Source organism: Lissotriton vulgaris, chromosome 1_1 (genome assembly GCF_964263255.1).
Source record: "Lissotriton vulgaris chromosome 1_1, aLisVul1.2, whole genome shotgun sequence".
In the NCBI taxonomy this organism is placed as follows: domain Eukaryota; kingdom Metazoa; phylum Chordata; class Amphibia; order Caudata; family Salamandridae; genus Lissotriton; species Lissotriton vulgaris.
The window spans coordinates 77891134-77918743 of record NC_141685.1 but is presented as its reverse complement, the minus strand read 5'-3'; the positions used below and the strand labels follow the sequence as shown (position 1 = coordinate 77918743).

Below are 27610 nucleotides of genomic sequence, written 5' to 3'. Positions count from 1 at the left end.
TCTTTTCAGTCTAATTTTTCTGTTTGGAAAAAGATTGTGTCCTGGTTTTCTGCACCCAGTAAATCCAGGTGCAGAAAAACCTAACAACTGATAATCAAGTGGAATAAAATGAACACATGAAAGTACGCCTTCATTTCATTGCACTTGATTCACACTCTGGACCATAGTTGAGGGATATGTTTAGGCATAGTCCTCGCAGCACACAATAGATTTGCTTGAGGCAGAGGCCAAACCTCAAAAGTCAGGAAGCCAGATACAAGTAGGTGGTAACTCAGGGCGGGGGAAAACGCCTGTTGTCCGTGGAGGAGTCATTCCCTTCCCAGAAATCTGCATTACAAATTAATTAATAGTATATATTTTTTTAATATTTGTTTGGTGCCAGTCCATATGACTTTCAGATCTGCCTTTGGGATTCTATGTTGCAACTTTATAGGGTACATGTATCCTTTGTGAGCTTAATAAAATGTTGAAAATTCTACAAATCCTCACTCCTACATCCAATTACTCTCATGCTACCATTCTACACTCTGCTCTGTCTGAAAAACAGCTCAGCATTTTCAAAATTCTGCATTGATTTGGCTTGTAAATTATATTTTTGGAAATGCACATGTATTAACTATTTAATTTTAATACTATAGGTGATTGAAATTACGGACGAAGAAAGCAAGATTTAGCACTAAGCAACTGAATGTCAGTGCCATAAGAAGGATTATTTTGAAAAACTGAAGGACATCCAGCATTCTATGTTTAAACAATTTCCAAAAATCTAAGTGTGGTGAGGAAAGTACTATACCTGTAAGTGAAGTCTCTAATTTTGCATTTCATTAACCCAGAGCAAAGCCATATCTGTGCACACAGCATCAGAAATAATGTAGAAAGACCCCTTCAGCATCCTCATCTGAAATATTATCAGAAAGACAAATTGCCTCAGCATGACAGAATAACGTTCATCTAAAGCATCATGTAATTCTAGAGAGGAAGCACACACTGCATAAAAAGTTACAACTAAAGGTTTCTTCTGCATACCATCAAAGAAAAGACGCTGAAAGAAGACTCCGAAGCTGACACGTTAACAACTAAGAGATTGGAAAATCACCTTTGTTCAACAACCGTTTTAACCAGTTATGCAAGTTTGAGACTATCTGCCTCGGGATATAACACCTTGACCCACTCTGCTCACTCTTGCGAAAACCTTAAAAATTCACCACTTTATTGTGTTCATGACCATCTCCGATTGTTTCCTTTTTATTGTGTACTGTTCTGTAATTCTATGTAAATCGCCTCAACATTATCTGTTGTGCAGTAGTGATATGTAAAACTGTTAAATATAAAAATGGATTAAAGGAGCACCGTTGCGCTATAGCTAATGTAAATAAATCCTCATCTTCAGAACTACAAACCTTAACCTTACACCAAACATAGAAAGGGTAGAAGGAACTGATGTTCTGCGACTAATGATCCACAATAGTACTCTGCCCGTTCAAACGCCCTCAGTCACTGCCCTTACATCAGTGCAAAAAGGTACTTATCAGTTTAATAATTAAATATCAGACTAACACCTTATTACTGTATTGCTAAGAACCTATACAAATCGATTTGAGAAAAACTTCAGTCACAAATTAAGTTGCTGCCGGAGAGGTTATAACCTAAAGACTATTATCTGCTAGAAAAACTTCAACAGGTGTTACAGGACTGCTTCCCGACATTTTTTGCTCAATTCAAGTGTTGAGAAATTTACACACAATTTCTTTTAGAGATAAGTGCTGAACATTATCTAAACAAGCACAACTCTAAAATCGAGGCAAAATAACCGAAGTTGGGGAAAAAAGTTACCTGTGTCCAAAAAGATACAGCCATAAATCTTATCTCACAGAATTTGACAGAATGCACACAGGGGGAAACCACTTTCAGTGCAAAGTATGCCAAAAAAGTTTCAGGCGTAAATCTTATCTCACTGAGCATATGAGAATCCACACTGGGGGAAAACACTCTCCGTGTAAAGTATGCCAAAAAAGTTTCAGGCGTAAATCTTATCTCACTGAGCATATGAGAATCCACACTGGGGAAAAACCTTTTCAGTGCTCTGAATGTCAGAAAAGGTTTAGTTTCAAATTGAGTCTATATCGACATGCATTAACCCACTCTGTGGAAAAACCTTACCAGTGCGCTGAATGCCAAAAAAGATTCAACCAAAAATCTCATCTCACTGAACATATGAGAATCCACTCTAGGGAAAAACCTTACCAGTGCTCTGAATGCCCAAAAGATTTCAAACTTAAATCACTACTAACTGCACATGTGAGATTCCACACTGGGGAAAAACCTTATCAGTGCTCTGAATGCCAGAGATGTTTCAGTGACAAAATGAGACTCACTAAACATACAAGGACCCACTCTTGGGTAAAACGTTATCGGTGCACTGAATGTGACAAATGTTTCAGTGAAAAAAGCAGTCTCGCTCAGCATATAAGAACCCACACTGGGGAAAAACCTTATCAATGCTCTGAATGTTACAAATGTTTCAGCCAAAAAATCAATCTCACTGAGCATATAAGAATCCACACTGGGGAAAAACCTTATCAGTGCTCCGAATGCCAAAAAATTTTCAGCCAAAAATCTAATCTCACTGAACATATGAGAATTCACTCTGGGGAAAACCCTTATCAGTGCTCTGAATGCCAGAAAAGTTTTTGTAAGAAACGGAGTCTATCTCGACATGCAATAACCCACTCTGTGGACAAACATTATCAGTGCCCGGATTGTCAGAAATGTTTTAAAGACAAAAGCAGTCTCACTCAGCATACAAGATACCACTCTAAGACTAAGGAAAAACTTTATCAGTGCTCTGAATGCCAGAAATGTTTCGGTAATCAAAGCACTCTGACTCAGCATACAAGAACCCACACTGGGGAAAAACCTCATCAGTGCACAGAATGCCAGAAATGTTTCATTGACAAAAACAGTCTCACTCGGCATACAATAACCCACACTGGAGAGAAACCATATCAGTGCACGGAATGCCAGAAATGTTTCAATGAAAAACGCTATCTCACAGTGCACATAAGATCCCACACTGGGGAAAAACCTTATCAGTGCTCTGAATGCCAGAAAAGGTTTTGGAACAAACAAAGTCTTTCTCAACATGCAATGACCCATTCTGTGGAGCAACCTTATCAGTGCTCTGAATGCCAGAAATGTTTCAATCTAAAACGCGATCTCACGGTGCATATAAGAACCCACACTGGGGAAAAACCTTATCAGTGCTCTGAATGCCAGAAATGTTTCAGTTTAAAAAGTAGTCTCACAAAGCACATAAGAACCCACACTGGGGAAAAACCTTATCAGTGCTCTGAATGCCCAAAAGATTTCAAACTTAAATCACTTCTAACTGCACATGTGAGATTCCACACTGGGGAAAAACCTTATCAGTGCTCTGAATGCCAGAGATGTTTCAGTGACAAAATGAGACTCACTAAACATACAAGGACCCACACTTGGGTAAAACGTTATCGGTGCACTGAATGCGACAAATGTTTCAGTGAAAAAAGCAGTCTCACTCAGCACATAAGAACCCACACTGGGGAAAAACCTTATCAGTGCTCTGAATGCCAGAAATGTTTCATTCAAAAAAGCAGTCTCACACGGCACATAAGAACCCACACTGGGGAAAAACCTTATCAGTGCCCTGAATGCCCAAAAGATTTCAAACTTAAATCACATATAACTGAACATGTGAGAGTCCACACTGGGGAAAAACCTTATCAGTGCTCTGAATGCCAGACATGCTTCAGTTTAAAAAGTAGTCTCACACGGCACATAAGAATCCACACTGGGGAAAAACCTTATCAGTGCTCTGAATGCCAGAAAAGCTTTAGAGTCAAAGCGAGTCTATATCAACATGCATTAACCCACTCTATGGAAAAACCTTACCAGTGCGCTGAATGCCAGAAAAGGTTTTGTAACAAACCGAGTCTATCTCGACATGCATTAACCCACTCTGTGGAACAACCTTACCAGTGCGCTGAATGCCCAAAAAGTTTCAACCAAAAATGTCATCTCACTGAACATATGAGAATCCACACTGGGGAAAAACCTTATCAGTGCTCCGAATGCCAGAGATGTTTCAGTGACAAAATCCGTCTCACTCAGCATATAAGAACCCACACTGGGGAAAAACCTTATCAGTGCTCTGAATGCCAGAAATGTTTCAGAGTCAAAATCCGTCTCACTCAGCATATAAGAACCCACACTGGGGAAAAACCTTATCAGTGCTCTGAATGCCAGAAATGTTTCATTCAAAAAAGCTGTCTCACACGGCACATAAGAACCCACACTGGGGAAAAACCTTGTCAGTGCCCTGAATGCCCAAAAGAGTTCAAACTTAAATCACATATAACTGAACATGTGAGATTCCACACTGGGGAAAAACCTTATCAGTGCTCTGAATGCCAGACATGCTTCAGTTTAAAAAGTAGTCTCACACGGCACATAAGAATCCACACTGGGAAAAAAACCTTATCAGTGTGAGGAAAATTAAATTTTGGCCATGTTGTGTTCCCTAGCGCGTACCCCACCGACTCCATGTACCAGCTTAAAGTGCATGTAACTTCCCTCCTGTGCCAGCTATGAAGACGCAAATACATTTGCGTCCACCGTTAACTTGTCCTCTTTCAGATCCACCATGAATGGATTATATAGTCCGTTCCTAAGTATGCTATGCCACCGTCTTTTTGTAGTACACTTTTCATGCATTCCTGCTCTAGCAAGAGTAGGCCCTGAATTCCTGCCATCTGAACCTCTTTTGTGGCTCCTGACTCTGCCCAGGCTACCTCTGTACCCGTGAACTCTGTCCTACTTTCAGCACGGCCCCTCGCGCTCAGCTCAGCCTGCTTTCTGCCAAGACTGACTATAACCTTCGAGTTATCTGTTCCGCTCCCCGAGAATACATTCCTGCCTACTAGATCCTGTAAACATCCTCCCCAGCTGCAGAGCCAAAAGGCCGACCTGTCTTAATGCAAGTAATTCATAGCCTTTGTTGCCATGCTTCCATGGAAGGCCCCGTGCCCCACGCTTCACATGTAGACACTCAGGCGCTTATACACGCATCCACAGTTAGCATAGAATAGCTTCTGCCCTAGAGACCTTTCCGCCCAGATAGTATAGTTCCTAAACATCAGATATCAGATATGATAGAAGTACAAGTTGATCTGACATGCCAGACTTCTGTCTCTTTCCGTCAGTGTAAATGTCAAGTCCCCTGCACCCCGTCAATCACACGTCATGCAGCTGCGCGCGCATCCAAGCTTCCGACTTTCTGCTGACATTGCAACATTCTGTTAGCACCACCCCTTGGTGCCACCCACTTGCGTCACCTATCAGTGACGTTTCTAGCACACACCTCTGGTTCACGCCTAGTTTACGCCTTTTGATGATATACTAGTACCACGTGTATACTGTTATCTTGTCTTCTCTCAGCTGTTACGCCTCTTACATTGACTCCTATGATATAAATCAAGTATATAAGCTATGTATTGATAATAAACGAGAGCGCGCTCATCTATCCCTTCTGACACCCCTGTGGTGGTCAGAACATGATATCCTGATTCCTTTATGAGGAATAAAACCCTTAGAAACTCTAACACCACGGACTCTGTTTTCTTTCCTTCTGATTGAGTTATTATTGATTAAGTACTTACCTGCATAGAAATTAAGAGAGTAAATTAATTATTTACGTCATTTTGGCGCCCGAATAGGGACCCCTCCCCCACCTCACGCGCCGGTTGGTGCGTTGCAAACTCTGTCCCCTGCCATCAGTTAGACGGACTACACGTGTACTGGCAGGATTTCCTGCATCCCCCTCTGACCCACGGAGGTGACGAAGACTGCGATCAGTGCCCAGACGAGGCGGTGAGGAGTGCGGAGGATCCCGACCAGAGCCCAGCCGAAAGAAGCAAGGTCCGAGGTGTGAAGAGGCCCACCAGTTTTCCGAAGTTTTCCGAAGTTCTCCGAAGTTTTCCGAAGTTCCGAGTCGAGTCCAGTCGAGTTTTCCGAGGCCTTCTGTTTCCGTGCTTCCCGGTGAGTACCATTGCTGGGTCGTATCTAGACGGGTTTGGGTACGCAAGTCCGGTCTGCACTGTTTTTAGGCAGTGTATCTGTACTGTTTAGCAGTATATCAAGTATTCCGAATTTCTGCACTGTTACACCAGTGTATCCGTACTGTTGAGCAGTACATCTAGTATAGGGGGCAGTTATCTATGTCTTCAATGTTTTTTCATGTGATTAATGTTGTGGTATGAATGTGACTGTTTAAACGTGTATTATCGTGTTTCTCGTATAATCTAGCTGTCAAGAGTATTACGGAATAAAGACCTAGCGTTCAGTAATAAGTAAGCAAGATGCCATTCTTTAACAAGTTAAAACAGATAGGAACTAGGAAAGGGTTACTGGAGGAAGAAATTCCTATCCCCCCTAGGGACACTCCAGGCAATTTTATGTATCAAAAACACGGCATAGATGCCATATTATATCTAGATTTATGGGCCGATTATACCAAACACCTAGACGAAAGACACAGATGGCCTGTTACCGGAACGTGGGATGCCGAGTGCATCATGAGGGTAGAAGAAGCATTATGGAAAAAGAAAGCTAGACAATCTCAGAAGGACGCCATAGAGTTTTGGCGTAAGGAATCACGTAAGCGTGCTGACAAAGCACTTCGTAGAGAAGACAGACTTAAAGAATCAGATAAAGAGCAGGAAAACGAATTAGTTACTGAAGGGATCCGAGTAAAAACAGAACAAATAGACCGTGCCCGAAATAATCTTGTAAACGGTATGTATCTTGCAGCAGATGGCACATCTGAAACTGAATCAGAAATACCGAAAAACTTACCGACACCATTAGTTCCAACTAAAGTAATGCATAAAACTACTAAAGACATATTCCTGAATTCATATCTAGAGGATGTAGTACCAGCTTATACCAATCTGCCTGTTCGTGCCCTGCCTACTGACAGGGACGGGGGTGGCACTCCGCCCCCAGATCCGGTTCTGCCGGCACCGCGACAGACCTCCACTGTTCCGCCAGCTCCGCCACTTCCCCCACTCAAAACAGACCTACCGAAACCAGTCCTACCTGATCTTACTAAACGACAAATTCAAGTCCAAATCCAGACTCCGCGAAGAGATAATACCCAAGCATCCGCTTCAGGAGGTGCGACAGCGGGTCTACAGACCCCGCCACCGACACACAGAGTGCATTTAAGGGACACGCAGAATCCTTTCCAGTCCCCCTACTCATCCCGGCTTGACGTATTCAAAGATAGGATGTCAGTTTGTAGATATGATCCGGTACCCGGAAAAGACGATTTAATGGTATTAGCATCACTCCGATTAAGATCTGCCACCGATAACTTGCTATGCTATGTAGGAATGCAGGAAATTCTCGACAGACTATATAAGTTCGTACTGACAGGGAAAGACCCCGAAAGCGTTAAAGCTGCCATGCATAAACAGAAAGTTGACATTCAAGCACAGATATTACGATTTTTCATAAATTGTGTAATAAGGGAACGAGACAGGCCCGGGACAGATCAAAGTGAATTAGACGCATTAAACAAGTGGGGTCAAAATATAGCAGACGGAAGGCACGATAAAGGGGCTTGCATAGCCAGTATGTCCCAGAAAATTAGAAAGGCAGTATTGACTGCACACCAGGAAGAGAGTGACAAAGCTTCCTCCGAGGAGGAAGATGAACACGAGGCACCAGGAAGGTCTACAGATACCATAGCATATGTAGGTAGGGGAGCCTACCTTAGGAAAGGCATCCGTCCGGAGAGCAAGAGAGTTTTTTTCTCTGCTTTAACAAATCCGAATTCTTCTGAACATCAGTTCCAGGAAACTGATAAAAGGCTTCGAGACCGAGTGGGGTACCATGTACTGAACTCTATGGACGAACAGGAACTAGCCCGGTCAGCCGTATTATGGGCCGAAAACCCAGACGTATATAATGATGACACGTTAGTACAGACATTCTTGAACCTTTCCCCGGAAGAGCAGAAAATAGCAGGTGTATACATGATTCAGCACCTCCTTATCAAGTTCAGAAATCATCATTCTGATCCAGGTCCCTTACACGAGACATTAGAAGCACTACTCATGGATAGATGGAGAGGTTTTAGTACCAAATTAATACAAATAATTCTAGAGCAACGACGTAAGTATTACAACTTCCTAAGCTCCGAATATGTTCCCGCCCCGCCTCCAGAAAGAAAAACGTACCACATGCAATGCGGTGGTGGCATTGAAAGTCAGAATCCCTTACGAGAAGTACACCCAGTTATGGGTACGGACCAACGCTTGAAGCGTGTGTATGTTCACACACCCCTGACTAAGTTAGAACTGTTAGAAATGAAGAAATTAGTTCCGTGCCATGATAAAGACCCTGCAGGTTTTCACAGAGAGCTTAAAGACATGTTACTGATGGGAGATTACACGTATGATGATATTACGAAAATGTTGAAAGTACTGTTGCCCACGGGCATTTACGAGAAATTAAAGGAGAAGGATTGGGAGGTGGGAGAGTCAAAGATAGCATGGGCGGAAATAGAAGACGAAGAAAGCAAACGAGTCCCAGGGTTAGGCCTTGGGGATCTGACTAAAGCATTACCAGGTTTAATAGTACAGGTTTTGCCAAGATTATTGACAACAAGAAAGGAAGATTGGGACGCAATCTTGTCCTGTAAACAGAAACAAGATGAAGATACTAGTGACTTTTATTCAAGATTCGAGAAATGTTTCATCATAAATAGTGGCCTAAAAGTTAGTAGCGAGTCATATCCACACCTTTTTGTAACAAAATTAGTAGAGAACGCCCTACCACTAGTTAAAAATAGAGTGTACAAGGTTGAAAGTACTTGGCAGGCAAATACGCCATCACAGATGTTACAAATGTTACAATATCACCAGAACAGAATAAGGGAAGAACAAGATCAGGAACAGAAACGTATGAAAGACACGAAAATGAAAATGTTAGTAGCTCAGACGATTCCAGCCGAGGGTCACAGAAAAGGTGGGGCCCAGACCAATCATTCTGCCGCTCCCGTTAAAGGGACATGTAATTATTGCAAACAGCCAGGTCACTACGTACATGAATGTCCAGTCCTGAAACATAACATCGAGACAGGTAAAACTAAAGAAAGACCGCGTCCGCCTAGACATGAACAGGGTCATCAACAGACCTCACAGAACGAACAGCCAATGCAGAATACACAGCCTATGCATGATCAGTCCCATACAGTTCAGACAGTAGCAGTACCACAGCCACAGCATGCTCAGACACAGCCCGCCGCCGCAACTCGGCAAGTCTCACAGCAGATGTACCAGTATGCCCAGTCGGCATATCCAGATTACCAGCGATATACATGAAACAGCCTAGAGAGGGAAGGTGATTTGCCTCTTATCGAAATTCCTGTAGATCAAGAAGGTCCTTATGTACATAGTCACGTATTAGGAAAAGACAGAAAGTTTTTAATTGACACAGGGGCAAGTCGCACTACTATAAGTCATAATGAAGTTCCAGGGGCACCCCTCTCAGGCTCACAGAATGTTTCCCTTGGTTTTTCAGGACAGCCTATTGTAAATGAAGTGTCAGAACCAGTACCACTAGCTGTGGGTCCATTATCTCGAGTTACAGATTTGTTACTTACGAAATCATGTCCAGAAAATCTGTTAGGAATTAAAACACTGAAAGCTCTAGGAGCTATCATATGTTGTTCCCCGGAGGGAGTCAGACTCTTTCTACGGGATTTCAAGGGTCATTATGTTCTACGTGACTTTGATGTAAGATTGAAAAATGTACCAGATCACTTATGGGCAAAAGGCCCAGCAGATGTAGGTTGTATGCATATCACTCCATACCGTGTAACACTCAAGACAGGAGTTGTTTTACCCAGAATCAGACAATACAAGTTACCCCCCGATGCTGTAGTGGCTTTACTGAAAATAATTGAAGAGCTTATTGCCCAAGGAGTGGTCGTAGAGACCGACTCCAATATCTGTAATTCACCCATCATTCCAATTCTTAAACGTACAGACCGCAATGCACCGCCAGTATATCGGCTGGTGATTGATCTTCGAGAACTGAACAAATGTATTGTACCACAGTATCCTGTGGTCCCCGATATCTCTTCCCTATTAACTGCTATTGACTCAGAAGCAACGTTCTTTACTGTAATCGATCTCAAGAACGCTTTCTTCAGTGTACCTATTGACCCGGAGAGCCAATATCTCTTCGGATTCAGTTTAAATGGACGAAGTTTCAAATTTTCCCGCGCACCTCAAGGATTTACAGAAAGCCCCAGCATCTATAGTCAAGCACTGAAAAGACAACTAGATTGTATTCAAATGCCAGTTAATACCGCTTTACTGCAATACGTCGATGATCTACTGATCACCGCACGAAGTGAGCCCGAATGTGAACAAGCATCACTGACAGTTTTGCATTTCCTGGCCGACAAGGGACACAAGGTGTCCCCTTCAAAGCTACAATTCTGTGTTCAGCAAGTTGTGTACTTGGGTCACTTGCTGTCCAAAGTGGGGGTACACTCACTCCCGATCGCATTCAATTAATTGTCAACATGCCACGACCCCAGACACAAAAGGAAGTGCGGGCCTTCATAGGCCTCACCTCGTACTGCAGACAATGGATTCCTCAATATGCATTTCTAGCCAAACCACTCATTCAATTAACGACACAGGAGGCAGCGACTTCGACTGTCCTCCCTTGGACTCAGGAACACACACAAGCCTTTGAGGAATTAAAGAAAGCTTTATGCCAAGCACCAGTTTTAGCGACACCATGTTACAGCAAACCGTTTACACTTTTTGTTACAGAACGTGACGGTACAGCGTTGTCTGTCCTCACTCAAGATCAAGCAGGTTCACATAAGCCTTGTGCTTATTTTTCAAGTACATTGGATTCAGTAGCTCAGGCACTCCCTGCATGTTTAAAGTCAGTAGCAGCAACAGCGTTAGCAATCAGACAAAGCGATTCAATTGTTTTAGGTCATCAGTTAACGGTACAAGTTCCACATTCTGTAGAGGTTTTGTTAAATAGAACCCAGACTCAACATTTGACTATAGCACGACTGACAGGTTACGAATTGACACTATTCCAGCCACACATAGAAATCAGACGCTGCAGTATCTTGAACCCAGCGACATTGTTACCTACAGTTATGACAGATCCAGCTCCACATGATTGTATAGAAATCATTAATGCAGTAACAAAGCCCAGACGAGATTTAACAGATGTTCCATTGACAAATCCAGACCTGACACTTTATGTGGATGGTTCATGTATGAGAACAAGTACAGGAGAGTTAGTGGCCGCGTATGCCGTGACCACTGAAACTGAAGTTAAAGAAACACACCGTATTGATACACTGTCTGCTCAAGCGGCAGAGCTCATCGCTCTGACCCGAGCCTGTATTCTAGCCAAGAACAGAAATGTTAACATATACACTGATTCCCGTTATGCGTTCGGAGTCGTACACGACTTCGGCATGCTCTGGCAAGAAAGAGGTTTTCTGACCTCTCATGGTACAAAGATCCAACATGGTCCTCTCATTCAAGCACTGTTAGAAGCAATACATCTGCCTTCAGCCATATCCGTCATGAAGTGTAAAGCACACACTAAAGCCACAGATTCTGTTTCCCAGGGTAACGACCTGGCAGATCAGACAGCGAAACATACAGCACTGACCGACACTCAGATAAATGATACGACAAAAATAACAGATCCGACAAACTGTATGACAGTCAGGGATCCCACACTAGATGTTATCGACATTCAGACACATGCTACTCCAGAAGAAATAAAGAAATGGATCGAACTAGGAGGGATCCAGACAGATCAAGGTTGGATGACGAAGGGAAAATCTACATGGTTTCTCCCTGACTCTATGGTTCAAGTTATGATAAATACAGCACATAGTCCTGCCCATCTAGGAGAGAAAGCAATGTTAGACAGTTTGCAAAATCTCTGGAACAATAAACACTTACGAGCAGCCGCAAAACAGAAAGTGCGTACTTGCATGATCTGTTGTCAGTTCAATCCAGGTAAAAGCGTCCCTGTAGAGCAAGGTGGATTCCATCCTCCCGATCACCCTTTTGAAGTCCTCCAGATGGATTATATCCAGATGGACCGTTGTCGAGGATTTAAATATGTTCTCGTAGTTGTCTGCGCTCTGTCCCGCTGGACCGAAGCATACCCAGTCCCAGATTATACTGCTCCGACCACTGCCAAACAGTTGGTTCGTGAATTTTTCCCACGATACGGCATGCCTCGTGTCGTGTACTCAGATAACGGTCAACCATTCTCATCCGAATTAATGAGGCAAGTTTCCTTGTTATTGGGATACCAGTGGAAGTTCCATTGTGTCCGACATCCAGAAGCAGCAGGCCTTGTAGAAAGGCATAATCAGACATTAAAGATCCGCCTTGCCAAAATATGTCAGGAAAAAGGGGTCGACTGGATAGTCGCCCTGCCAGTGGCACTATTCTATATGAGAATGGTCGCCCATTCAAGAAGATCAGGGCTATCTCCGTACGAGGTGGTTTTTGGAAGACCACCGAATATGTGGGGGACGCCCATTCCTAAAAAGATAACCGATGTTGATTCTAATATGTTGACAGATTACCTTGCCTCCTTGATGTCTGCACTCCAATCATGTCGTTCACAGGTTGCCGCAGCCTTCCCTGACAACACTGATGTGAAGCCGCATGACGTCCGCCCCGGGGACGTTGTCCTCGTCCGAAACTTCGACAGGAAAAGTCCATTGGAGCCCCGCTGGAAGTCTCCGAAGACCGTTCTTCTTACAACAAAGACCGCAGTCAAGTTGGAAGGCAGAAAGGGGTGGGTCCACCTAAGCCATATCAAAACATTCCCAGGACTGAAACCGGAACAAGACACACCCACCCCCACCAAAGACTGTGATAACAAAGACTTTACCGAAGTTAAAAGAGAAAAGACTCCTCAAGAACAATATCGTATGAAATTGCGATCTAGCAAGTCAGACAGTTTAATTGTTTAAGTCCTCCCCTAGGTGAATCGGTTAAATAGTTTCTGACATGTATCCCCTAGATCGAGTTAGAGAGAGAGAAGAAAAGAAAAGAACATATTGCAAATCACTTCGTAGTCACTGCATAGTGACACTTATAATCATGTTTATTCTCAGTATTTTAATCATTGTTGCTAGCATCTTGTTACCTATCTATTATCCTATTTTCAAGCGTGAACAATCTGCTTACAATGTCTCTGATGAACACACTTTTAGTGAGTTACCTCCTCATGAGCTTTCCTACAGACTCGCGCTGCGCAACAATACATTCATTAGTATGTTACATCATTCTCATCAAACTAACAATGCTACAAATTGCTGGATATGTGGCCGACTCCCTCCCTACCAGAATTATAAGGGAGCCCTGCCTCTCTTTCCGTACCCGTTCTCTCACAATGGCTCCTGCGGAGCATGGTTTAAGATAATTAATTCTTTAGATCCCGATATTGCTGTTTTCGATGGGGGTTGGGTTTGGGGAAACCTGAACTTGGTCCTACTAGACGTCTGTTACCCAGATAAGGAGGGACTCCCCACTAGAATAGGAACTGATCTAGAAAATGAAGTATATGGATTAGGTAATTATACAATTAGCCTTATGATTCTTACTGTCGAATCCGAAGCCACACCAGTTCTACCGATTATGTCAGTACTGCCAGTCACTGGTGAATTATGTATCAAGAAGAAAGGTTCAGTACACTTAGGTCATAGTAAATGTACTACTGTGGTCGAATTCAGTGATGATGGAAAATCATCTTTCAAAGCTACCAGTCATTCTTATTTTGTTTGTGGTCATACCGCATACATTCGTCTACCTCCAGATTGGGATGGTACCTGTTACATTGCATTCCTCCTACCACCTGTTTTTCTAGCTCCCTCTGATTACCATAGAAATACCAATCTAGTAAAGAACAGACCCAGAAGAGACATCCCACTTGTCGACTACACAGAAACGGCATGGGAACAGTACACTGATTTTAATAAAGGATTCTTTTTCTTTTTAGGCCCTGTCCAGAATAGTAAATTAATACGCAGATTAACTAGAACACTTGAAGCCGTAGTAAATGAAACTACCTCAGCCCTAGGTAACTTAACAGAAGAGCAGTCCGCTATGCGGGTTGTTGTCCTTCAGAATCGTCTTGTAATTGACGTCATCTTGGCAGATAGAGGTGGAGCCTGTAAGGTCATCGGGTCAAGCTGCTGTGTTTTCATCCCACAAAATGCACCCTCTGTATATCAAGCTATCACCCGTCTCCATAAGATTGCAAATCAGATACATCAGACTCCAGGCGCCTGGACTTGGTCCGGTTGGTTCTGGACAACGTTAACAGCTTGGGGATGGAAGATCCTATCCTTCCTAGGCATTGGCCTAGTCCTAGTATTCAGCTGCTGCCTGTGCCTACAGTGTGGGCCAGCGATCTGTGGACTGTGTGCCACTTCTTGTATTGAACATTCCAGTTTTTACTCAAAACGTAACCGAAAGAAAGAAGAACAAATGATGTTACAAGAACAGACTGATCGATTCATGAGGATCGATATTTCATGAAGGGTCCGTAGGGAACAAGGAGGGAATGAGGAAAATTAAATTTTGGCCATGTTGTGTTCCCTAGCGCGTACCCCACCGACTCCATGTACCAGCTTAAAGTGCATGTAACTTCCCTCCTGTGCCAGCTATGAAGACGCAAATACATTTGCGTCCACCGTTAACTTGTCCTCTTTCAGATCCACCATGAATGGATTATATAGTCCGTTCCTAAGTATGCTATGCCACCGTCTTTTTGTAGTACACTTTTCATGCATTCCTGCTCTAGCAAGAGTAGGCCCTGAATTCCTGCCATCTGAACCTCTTTTGTGGCTCCTGACTCTGCCCAGGCTACCTCTGTACCCGTGAACTCTGTCCTACTTTCAGCACGGCCCCTCGCGCTCAGCTCAGCCTGCTTTCTGCCAAGACTGACTATAACCTTCGAGTTATCTGTTCCGCTCCCCGAGAATACATTCCTGCCTACTAGATCCTGTAAACATCCTCCCCAGCTGCAGAGCCAAAAGGCCGACCTGTCTTAATGCAAGTAATTCATAGCCTTTGTTGCCATGCTTCCATGGAAGGCCCCGTGCCCCACGCTTCACATGTAGACACTCAGGCGCTTATACACGCATCCACAGTTAGCATAGAATTGCTTCTGCCCTAGAGACCTTTCCGCCCAGATAGTATAGTTCCTAAACATCAGATATCAGATATGATAGAAGTACAAGTTGATCTGACATGCCAGACTTCTGTCTCTTTCCGTCAGTGTAAATGTCAAGTCCCCTGCACCCCGTCAATCACACGTCATGCAGCTGCGCGCGCATCCAAGCTTCCGACTTTCTGCTGACATTGCAACATTCTGTTAGCACCACCCCTTGGTGCCACCCACTTGCGTCACCTATCAGTGACGTTTCTAGCACACACCTCTGGTTCACGCCTAGTTTACGCCTTTTGATGATATACTAGTACCACGTGTATACTGTTATCTTGTCTTCTCTCAGCTGTTACGCCTCTTACATTGACTCCTATGATATAAATCAAGTATATAAGCTATGTATTGATAATAAACGAGAGCGCGCTCATCTATCCCTTCTGACACCCCTGTGGTGGTCAGAACATGATATCCTGATTCCTTTATGAGGAATAAAACCCTTAGAAACTCTAACACCACGGACTCTGTTTTCTTTCCTTCTGATTGAGTTATTATTGATTAAGTACTTACCTGCATAGAAATTAAGAGAGTAAATTAATTATTTACGTCAAGTGCTCTGAATGCCAGAAATGTTTCAGTATAAAAAGTAGTCTCACTCTGCATACAAGAACCCACACTGGGTAAAAACCTTATCAGTGCATTGAAGGCCAGAAATGTTTCAGTGAAAAGACATCTCACGCTGCATATAAAAACCCACACTGGGGAAAAACCTTATCAGTGCTCTGAACGCCCAAAAGATTTCAAACTTAAATCACTTCTAACTGCACATGTGAGATTCCACACTGGGGAAAACCCTTATCAGTGCTCTGAATGCCAGAGATGTTTCAGTGACAAAATGAGACTCACTAAACATACAAGGACCCACACTCGGGTAAAACATTATCGGTGCACTGAATGTGACAAATGTTTCAGTGAAAAAAGTAGTCTCACTCCGCATATAAGAACCCACACTGGGGAAAAACCTTATCAGTGCTCCGAATGCCAAAAATGTTTCAGCCAAAAATCTCATCTCACTGAACATGTGAGAATCCACTCTGGTGAATTAAATTATCAGTCCTCTAAATGTCAGAAAAGATTCAGAGGTAGAGATGGTTACAAGCGCCATAAGAAAACACACTGTAGGAATGTGGATATCTGACTATGGTTACCCCCAACTTTTTGCCTAGTGTTTAGCTGGTTTTCGACTTAGCCTGGGCCCTGAATAGCAGGATCCCAGGCCAACTATGGTCTCTCTCCTTAAAACAGACTCCATGTACCTTAGGTACATACACAATTGGATATTGGTTCACCTTATGAGTCCCTGTATAGTGTACCCTAGGTACTCAGGGCATAGGTGCAACCAAGGCCTACCAGGGGCTGCAGCATGTATTATGCCACACCTGGCTGGCCACCCAAATAGACACAACTGGCTGTTCACTCAGCTGGGGCAAGGTTGTGTAATCACCCCTTGCTTAGGTGTAGTATTCCTATACCTACATACATATAGACACATAGTAACCTATAAGTCACTCCTATGGCAGGCCTTAACAATCCTGAAGGCAGAGTGCTTGGTTATATGTGAGATGGTGCTCTAGCATGAGCTGAGCCTGTCTGCAGCGTTCGGAACTACTTCCTTATAGCTGTTCTATGATATTGCCAAACCATATACTCTTAAGTGCATTATAATCCTCGCGGTTAATGCTAACTTTGGTTTGGCTTTATCGAAACATGTCGTGTAAGGTGTCATACACTTTGGAATATTACCCCCTCGCCAATTCTGGCGACGGGGGTAGCATTCCCCCCTTCTAGAGGGAGAAGACATGTTAGTTCTGACGATCACGGTTGAAGTTAACCAGAGCCCCAGCGTTACAAAATGGACGCTGCTGCCCCAGACACAAGTCTGACCTTCTGCTGCTGGGAGTCCTTCCAGCGAGGGAGGCCTGGACAATAGGTTTCCTGCCTGGAGAGGTGCGAGCACCGCCCCAGACAGGAGTTTGTGTATGAGGACAGGGAGGGTTGAAAAGAAACACACTGCCTGGAGCACTCTAGGTGCTCCATGCATACCCCAGTTCAAACCGGTTGCTGGGGCACCCCTGCCCCAGCTCTCGCGCGAAACTGGACAAAGGAAGGGGGTGTAACCACCCCCCTTCCTGGTCCCACCCATAGGAGGGACCTAGTAGGTAAACCAGCCCACTTTAGTTGTATAAAGATAGGAGCTGACACAGGAGACTTTAGATTAATCCTGGAATCGAACTGAAGACGAAACTCTGGACCCTTCGACATTCACCTAAGCTGAAGACTGAAGAATCTCCCTTGTGGCCAAGGAGTGACCACCCTGGGCAACCAGGCACCACCCAGAAACTCGACGGCTTGCTTTTCCCCCGTTCCCGCCAGAACCCGAGCTCATAGCCTGACAAGATCCTGACTCCCTGAGCCCTCTGACCCCACTGCACGACTCCAGCACAGATGAGCACCTGGATGGCGTTGGACCTCGTGGACCGGACATCTTGAAAAGTCCTTCTTCTTGCTACCAGCGCAGCTCCTGAGGCACCCTCGAAGCTGTGCACTGGGGACCGAGACACCCCGACAATGAGCACCACCTGCACCGAAGATCAGCCCTCCACACTCCACGTGTTCTGCGTGGGGCCCTTCTGCTTGTGTTCTACTCGAAGCGTTGTCCCGGTTGCTGGCCAGTTGGCTAGTAGCCCTGTGACGACGATCCTTTAAGAAATCCATCGCTGGTCTGGTTGCTCCAGACTGGCACTTGCTTCCCTGAAAAGGTGAAGTACCTCAGACCCTCCTGGTCTGCACCAGAAGCCTTTTGTGTATCCTGCGTGGGTTGCCTTTGCTTAGGCTTGTTGGCTCCGATCTTGAAGTCGACCCCTCCTTCTGCGAAAACCTTCGTGGGACAGCTCCTCTCCAGCGCCTGGTCGTCCTCGACACCTGGTCCGCGTGGCTGCAGAGACCAGCTTCACGACAGCACCTGATTGCTCCTCGACGACGTCTGGTTCCTTCCTGATTCCACCCGGTCACTGGCTAGTGACCTAGACTCTGTCCCCTCTGCTTTCAGGTCCTTCTTCAACTTCGATCCACCCTTGGATCCACCCGGACATCTTCCTCCTGGTCGCCTGCAGCATCTTTCTTCACGGCTCCATTGGAATCAACGGCGAAACCAGACACACTTTGACACCTATGCACCCGCAGCCCGTGGGTGAGGTAACGCGAGTACTTCGGTGCTCCTGTAGGGATTGACTATCCTAGTGTCCAGATTTGCTTGTAGTTTCCTCCTATCTAAACCGAAGTGTCCTAAAACTATAATTACTTACCTTTTAAGTTCCCACAGACTTTCTATTGACTCCCGCGTGAGTGTTCCGACTCTGCACACGCCGCCTGTGGGCCTCCTACTCCTAACCTAAGGGTCAGATAGTGTAGCCCCAGCGATACCCTAGGCCTTCTCCTTTCACCAGTCGTGGTTCTTATACCACTTACTTAGTATATGGTTTTACGCGCCCCTAGGGCCTAACTGTAAATTGTGCTATTTAAAGTATTTCTAAGTGTAACTTGTTATGTGCTTTTGCCTCTGTCCTCATAAAGAGTTCAGAGGAGTGGGTTAGTGAATAAATACATATATATTTTATATATATCCTGTGTGGTGTCCTTTCATTTGGTATTCAAGGGGTTATGTATGGTAAAACAGCTGGCTTTACACGCCCTCTAGAGTTATAGCCTAAGACTGCTCTGTCCATGCTACCCCTAGGATAGCTGGTCTATAAGGTGTCACATGTTTGTAATTATACCTTCACAGTGTGTTAAGTTAGAATGAGCTTTTTACAAGTTTAAACACCATTTTCCTTTTCTGCTGCCTCTGCACACGGCACATTATGTTATTACAGCTTTTCACCCAGTTGCATATTTTGCTTGACGTGAGAATAACAAGGTTTGCTTGATAATCTATGTCTGTACAGTGAGTGCCGAGGCCTTCAAGGTTTTCCAACACAGTGCTTGTTGTTCGAGTTGATCAGGGCACGGTCTAGACATAACACATATGCAGCTGTGGCCAACTTTGGGTTTGAGCGGGTTTAATAATGCACTGCACAGAGAAGTAAAACACACTTGATGGAGATTCGTATGCTGAGTGTTGGTGCAGGAGATGATGTGATCCGTTTCTGCTAAGAAAAAGAGGTATGGGTCTGCCCTTCTAAACCCAAAAGAGACCTTCTTTAGATATAATATACTGGCTAGGGAGGGTAAACTTACGTTTAATGTAACCTTTTACTATTAGCATTTTGACATGCTTTCTCCTTTTGTATTTTATGGAATAGTAACAATGCTGATAACCTTGTTCTTGATAATATGTTTCCTTGTATTATCTAAGACACTGCGCTTGAGAACACGGCATTAGAAATAAACATTTCAAAATTGCAGGTGTCTTCATTTACTCCTCGTTCTGGACTGATATGTGTATGACGAAAGAGTGTTCATTTATTCCACTTTACCTGAGGTGTTCTGAGTTCATGTTCTGGGTTGTCTAATCATTGGGGATGAGAAAGAACCAATGAGACATTGATTGCTAGTCTGGTAGGGGATTTTGGATCCTGAGGTGAGTTTTTGGCACACCCTCATTCACTGAGGTTCTGGGTTTCTATGCACAGTTCTGTATAGGTACAGAATCCCTGCTACAAAGGTTGACTTTACAACCATCACCATAAGGGTTGTTTGGACTGGTGCAAGGTGCTCACTAGAAGAGTGAACATCATTTATGTGTGTTCTGAATGTCATATAAGGCTTAGTCTTGATTACAATGTCATTTCACATGAGAGAATTCACACTGGACTAAAGCATTATACAGGAGGAAAAAGCCAGAAACGTTTTACTCAGAAAGGAGATCTCACTAAACATGAGAAATGCATGCACATGAGGTGAAAAGTAAGGCGTATCTTGAGTTGCAGAAAAGCTTCTAACAAACTGACTTTACATGAGAGAGCACATATTGTAGTTGCAATAGAGTTCATCAAGAAACTCTTGCAGGATAACATAGGCTGCCCGCATGCAACCTCCAAAGAAATTTCAGACCTGGAAATATTTTTAATTGCAACAGAATCCACAATTTGAGTATCTGAAAGTTACAAAACTCTCAAGGTCTTTACTTTACACAGAGACGTTTTAGTGCTTGCAAAAATCAACTAATTGCCCTAAAAATCACAATAATGTCTTAAATTTTACTCCACCCAAAAGGTTTCTACTCACCCTTGTTTCTTAACATATGACTGATATCTATTTTTTCATGATAAGATTAAGCCTATGCGGAGTTCCTCAGTGAGGAACTCCGCAAAGTGACAAAAAAACTCTGGCGGTCTACGCGGAGTTCCGCAAGCAGCAGAGTGCGTAAGGGTCATGCCGTTTGTGGTGATTTCATCCCATGTCGGAGGATCATTTGGCCCTTCTCTTCCAGGGAGTTATGGATCTCTTTGCCAAGGGAGCTATCAAACGCGTCCCTGTGCCAGAAGTAGGTCAGGGTTGCTACTCCCACTACTTCTTGGTACCCAAGAAGGACAAAGGCCTGCATCCTATCTTAGTCCTCAGGGACATCAACCGCTTCCTCCTAAAAGAGAAATTCAAGATGTTAACCTTGGCTCAGGTCTTGTCTGCCTTCGAGCCTGGAGATTTGATGGTAGCATTGGACTTGCAGGACACTTACTTTCACATCCCCGTCTTGCCTGCCCACCGTCATTACCTCGGTTCACGGTAGGCCACACGCATTTTCAGTTTACCATGCTCCCCTTTGGCCTTACCAGCCCTCCCCCGGGTGTTCACGAAAGTGATGGCGGTTGTCGCAGCTTATCTGCGCAGATCAGTGGTTTCAGTCTTCCCCTATCTCGACGACTGGCTGTTGAAGGCGAGGTCGCCCAGGCTGTCGTCTCCCTCCTCCAGACTAAGACTGACTTCCTGCATTTGCTGGGGTTCACAGTTAACGTGCTGAAGTCGCAACTGATTCCCTCCCATAAGCTCCTTTTCATCTGAGTGGTTCTGGACACAGCACAGTTTTGGGTCTATCCTCCCTAGCAGCACGTCCAGGATATTCGGGCTATGATTTTTTTTTTTTTTTTAACATCGTTTTTATTGCAGCACCAAAAAGTTGCATAGACATTACAGCAATGAATAATAAATCAATACAGCGAGACGGCATCCATTTAGACCACTCCCACCATCATGCTGCCCGTGCCCCCAATCAGGAAGCCGAGCCGCGTCGAAAACATGTCCTTCTTCTGCTTCTCCTCCCAATGTCCGTTTCTCGATAGTAAAGGAGGACGTGCACTGCTTTTGATTTTTCACCCCTCCCCCTAACAACCACCCCCCCAACTCCCCAGTCCCTCCCCCCCCCGTGGCAGCGCTAGTATAGAATCTCAGAGAAAGTAAGGCCTGGTGTGTGCAAGAAGGAATTAAACTTTCGCTAAAGGTGCGCCCCTGGCGTGTTAGTGGGGTCAGCCGTATCAGAGTCCGTGTCATCCCCATCCTCCTCCTCAGCCCCATCCCGAAGTGCCTGCACTATCATCTCCCACGCCGTTGCCCTCTCCAAAGCTTTCTCATCCGCAGTCCTCCTAGCCATCTGATACCGCAGCGTACTTTCACACGCCGCCCACTTCGAACATTCACTAAACCAACGTTTGTACGCGGGCCCCACTTTGGACTTCCAATTCCTGGTTATTTCCCTCTTCGCTAGTAGCAATCCCATATCTATGAACCTGCTGGTCGTCTTATTCTTAGGCATATGTGGAAACCAGTGTAGTACTCCCACTGCCTTGGTGTATTGTATCTCTCTAGCTGTGGCGTTGTTCAGTGCCCTTCCAACCCCCTGCCAATACTCCTCCAGTTTAGGGCAATCCCAGAGCATATGTCCCAAATCCGCCTCCAGTGCATTGCACCTAGGGCAGGCTGCTTGGTCCACTCCAAAATACTGTTTCAGTTTCCCCGGTGTAAGGTATGCCCTATGAATAATATAGAAATGAATGAGTTGGAACCTGGCGTTCCTTGTGCTCTTCCGCGCCCTCCGCAGCAGTTGGCCCGAAGTGGCCTCCGGAATCTCCATTTGAAGGTCTAGTTCCCATTTAGTCTTCAAGGCAGTGAGCGGCGGCAAGGCCTCTCGCAACATTCGGGAATATAGACAGGTCACTGCCTTAAAGGTTCCCGCCGCCATCATAGTGTACTGGCACGCCATAGAGGTAGCGGGTTCCTGTAGACCATCGCCCCAGTGTTCCTGCATGGCACCAGTCACTGCCGCGTGTAGAAGGTAATCTCCTCTCGGCAGGTCAAAACGCTCCTGCAGCTCTTGTAACGGAAGCAAGACTCCGTCTTCATAGAGGTCGCCCAACATCTGGACCCCAGCTTCCTCCCACCCCAGCAATCTCGACCAATCCCCGCCATGGGGCAGGGCTGTAATCATGCCCAGCGGGATCTCCGGAGCATACATTCGATGGACTCTGGCTCGTTTGCGCGCCTGGTTCCAGCAGAGCCGAAACGTCTGTTCCTCCATCGTTAGGTCCCCGACCAGTAATTTCTGGTGAAGCGTAATATACGCAAGTACATGCCGCGGGGTACCCTCGTCCCTACTGTGTTCCGGGCCTCGATACACTCGCGCGACCTCCTGTGTAAAAGTTTGTAGTTGAGCCGCTAAATAATAGCACTCAAAATCAGGCACTGCCATGCCTCCCTCATCCTTGGGTCGCAAGAGGGTGTCCAGCGCTATTCGCCGCCGACCCGTGCCCCATAGGAATGCTATAATCAGTGATCTCAAACGGCGGAAGATTGAGCCAGGTATCCATATCGGCAGGGTTCTAAAATAATACAACAACCTAGGGAGTGCTACCATCTTTAGCAAGGAAATACGGCCCGCCAATGAGAGTGGGAGGGTGGCCCAGAAATCCATACACCCCTTCAAGGCGTTAATGCACCGGGTGATATTACCATCCAGCATATCCGCAGGCGTGTGATACACATAAACCCCCAGATAGTGCAGGCAATGGGGTTCCCACCTGAGTTCCTGTGCGGTGAGAGGGCACGGCTCTCCCCGTCTCAGCGGGAACAGGCAAGATTTAGTCCAATTGACCTTCAGGCCCGACAACCGCCCGAATAACTCCAGCAAGCGCCTCGCTCCCAACAGTTTGTCCTCCGCATCCGCCAAAAACATCAACAGGTCATCCGCGTACAGCGAGATGGTGTGCGGCCTGGCTCTATAAACCAGTCCCTTATAATATCGTCCAGATCTGGCTTCCGCTGCAAAAGGTTCCATCGCTAACGCGAACAAGAGGGGGGAAAGTGAACAGCCCTGCCTAGTGCCGCGTCGCACCGGGTACGAGTCCGAGATCAGCGAGCCAACTCGAACCCTCGCTGTGGCTTCAGCATACAGGACTTTGGTCCAGCCGATATAGGCCTCCCCAAGCCCGAAACTCCTCATCACTCCATACAAATACTCCCATTCTAGGCTATCAAAGGCCTTCTCAATGTCTATGGAGAACACTAATGGAGTAGCCCCCTCCGGCAGCTGAGCTCCCAGCAACCCAGTTAGTCTACGGATATTATGGGTGGTGTTTCGCGTTGGAATGAAGCCGGACTGATCATGATGGATCAAGCCTGTCATGTGGATTAGCAATCTATTGGCCAGGATTTTGCTCAGGATCTTGTAGTCCGTCGTGAGCATTGATAATGGTCGATAAGAGGAGGGGGCATCACTCGCCCCACCAGGTTTCAACAAGGGGACCATGAGGGCCTCGCACATTGAGTGCGGCAGTCTCCTACGCGACCGCGCCTCATTATAAACCGATTGTAGTTGCGGGGCTAAGTATTCCAGATATTTACTGTAAAACTCGATCGGCAAGCCGTCGAGTCCCGGGGTTTTATTCCTAGCCATCTGCTTCACTGCGCACCCTATTTCTCCAATCGTTATAGCGCGGCCCAGCTCCTCGGCCTCAGATTGTTCTAGTTGCGGCAACTGCAGCCCCCCAAGGAAGGCATCCAGTTCCTCTATCCCGCCCGTCGGCCCGCTCTCATGCAGGCTTCCATAATATGCCCTGAACCTCTTTAGGATCCCGGCCTGGGTGTGGCAAAGCCCGCCTCCCTCCTCCTGAATGGACACGATTGGGGTACCTCGTCGAAGCGGATTGGCAAGCCAAGCCAACATTGTCCCCGCCTTATTGCCCTCCGCATGCGCCCTAGTCAGATAGACCTTGTGATCGAAACTACGTAATCGTTCCAACTCCACCGCCATTGCTTCTCTGGCTTCACAAACCCCCTTTTGAAGCTCGGGATGATTTGGGCGCTCTCGTTCTATATTCCTCAGTCTGCGCTCCGCACGATCGAGGTCGTCCAACAATGTCTTGCGTGCCCCCACAACGGTCCCAATACAGTGCCCCCGGACCACCACCTTAAATGCATCCCACTCCACAGCCCTGTTGGATGTGGAGCCACTGTTCTCCTCGAAGTACCGAGCCACTCGCTCTCCCAAGGCCTCCCTAAACAGCAGATCATCCAAAGTATCAGGTTGTAGTCGCCAAGTTGGGACACTAGAGATATCGACCATCCAGTTCAGGGACAATAACAAAGGGTTATGATCTGACAACGTGCGGGCCAAGTACTCCGCGCCCCCTACCGCTGCAAGCACGGGTGAAGAGCACAAAAACACATCCAGCCTAACATGTAGGTCGTGTATGCTAGAGTGGAAGGAGTAATCCTGTGTCGTGGGGTGTAGTGTCCTCCAGGCATCTCCCAAATCCCAACTCTCCTGCCAGTCTAATCTCCGCTTTGCTACTCTATGCACCGGTGATGAGTGTAATGGGGGGTGAGACCTATCCAAGGCAACATCCACTACTGAATTAAAATCCCCTCCCATGACCACAGGGCCCGCCAAGTAACTCGCCAGTTTGCCCGAGAGCGCTGTCAGGAAAGCGGGCAAATCCACATTCGGAGCATACACACTACATAAGGACACCATTCGGCCCCTAAGTCTGAAAGGGGACCCTAGCCCGTATCCAAATCAAGGCGCCCCTTGCAAAGGCCGAATAAGACGTATGAAATAACTGCCCTCTCCACCGTTTCTGCAGCGCCCCCCCTCCTGCTTCGTGAGGTGCGTCTCTTGAAGAAAAGCTATGTGTACCCCCCTACGTTTCAAATAAGCATGGACCTTGTGTCTGCGCACCATAGTATGTAGACCCCGCACATTCCAGGTTACACATTTCAGAGCTCCCGTATTAGCCATATTCCCTTGCATTTCCAGATAGAACAATAACAACCTTCGACCATGCGCTCATGCCAACCCAAATCTGTGCCCCCCACCGTCTCCAGACAAAAGAACCCCCCGCCCCTCCTGCCCCAACCTGAGCTTCCCCAACTACTCTCGGTTCCCACCCCCCCAGGACAGGACCCCCCTCAATTGGAAGAGAACCCATCCAAACTGTTGCAACTAAGTAAACCCCTCAAAGAAAGACTACAATTCGCAGTCTCCACTGCAATGACCTTAAGGGCCAGCAGGGCGCGGTCCAATACCGAAGGAGTTCGTCAAACAAGAACAGTACATCCCGCCCCATAATCCCCCCATGAAAACTCTCGAATTCCCACATACACGTGAAGCTGCACTCACGGGCACAGCGCCCCAGTGTTAGACCATCAGGTTGTTCTCCAAAGCAAGTGTCTCAGGCCTCGACGATCTCCCCTGATGTTTGTGGCGTTACAACGGGGGCCCTTGGCACCTCCGAATTCTGAGAGTTCTGTTTCCGACCCTGTCCCCTGCTCCTCTGAGTCCGTGCCCTTCCCGGACTGGCTCCGCGGTGCCCCCGATAAGTCCACCACCGCCTGCAGGGCAGCCTTACGTTCCTCCTCAGTCTGCGACACTGATGGTTCCCAGTTCTCCTTCGATTCTTGCGGATACGTTGCGATTTCCTGGTCGGCTGCTTCTTTTGAGCCTCCTCTGCCCTGGTTCTGGCTCCGTCCGTTCCGGCCTTGTACGTGTCCCACCATGCCCAAGCGTCTGCCGAGGTGGTAAAGAAAAGCGAGTTGTCGTCCACCACCACCCTTAGCTTCGCTGGGAAGAGAAGGGAATATTTGATGCCCTCTCCACGGAGCTCACGCTTAAGCGATAGGAAACTGGCCCTGAGCCTCTGGGTCTCGAAAGTGTAGTCCGGGAACAGGGTGACCCTGCTATTGTCCACCTGGAAGGGTCCTGCCTCCCTTGCCCTCTGCACAGCCAGTCCCGGTCTCTGTAATGGAGCAGCTTAATCACCCCCGGGCGAGGGGGCAGGCCAGGAGCCGGTGGTCGGGCCGGGACTCTATGGGCCCGTTCTAGTAAAAAGAAGGGAGAGAGTCCTTCCGGCGCTACTTCAGTGCGTAGCCAATTGTCGAGGTAGCCCACCATGTCGTCCCCCTCGGTTTTTTCCAGAAGGCCCACCAAACGAACGTTGTTGCGCCTACTCCTATTTTCAGCGTCCTCGGCCCTCCTCTCCAATATTTTCAGCCTGTCCAGAGCATCCACCATCTGGCCCTTTAGCGATTTGTGATCCGGGGCCAACTCTTGCAGGGATATCTCTACGCTTTTGACCCTGTCTTTAAGCTTGTCATGTTCCGCTTTCAGGAGACCCAGGCCGGTCGCTACCTGAGCGATGTCCTGCTGCAGAGCGTCTTTTGTGGTGGTGATGGCCTCCAATATGCGGTCCTGCATGCGTTGGAGGCAGGGTGATCATGATCCACTCCGTCCAGCGCCTCTGGGTCGGCCGCTCCATCCCCCTTTCCTTTCGTTTTCCCCATCTCGGCGACAGCTATCGCTGGTCCCCCAGAGCCCCGACCAATCTCTGCGTGGTCCGTCAGCCGTTCAGGACCTCGCTTCTGGAGAGCTCTCTGGGCAGTGGGGTCGGGGAGCCAGAGCACACGCAGGGCAGTGAGCGCTGTCCAGACCTCTCTCACAAGGTCAGTCCGAGTCTTGGATACAGGCGTCTGTGATGGGGTCTCGAGACCTCGGTCCACACATGGGAAGTGGCAATCACCTCACAGAGCCGCCGCCATTTTGGGTCCTCCTCGGTGAGCCTTCCTGGTACCCCGCACAATCGCCAAGTCGCCACCAAAGCGAGGAAAGGTCACCCGTGTCTTCTCACAGGGTTGAGAGAGATCCTCCGCGCGCTGCGTCACCAGTCCAGGCCTCAGGGCGCCATCTTAGATTAAAGTCTATCGCCCCCGAGGCATCCGCTAAAGTTCGATTTTCAGGGCGATAAGCAACCATAGGTCGCCCACTCCGAGCGTC

General features: G+C 46.6%; 1 protein-coding gene across 1 annotated transcript; it reads left to right on the top strand.

The window, feature by feature from the left end:
- The first annotated feature begins 1962 nt into the window (after positions 1-1962).
- Positions 1963-27052, top strand: LOC147737407 (uncharacterized). Its single transcript, XM_086923917.1, has 4 exons — positions 1963-2178; positions 2431-3953; positions 4038-4521; positions 26948-27052. Exons 1-4 carry the CDS (start codon positions 1963-1965, stop codon positions 27050-27052), a joined length of 2328 nt encoding a protein of 775 aa, XP_086780043.1.
- Positions 27053-27610: the final 558 nt, after the last annotated feature.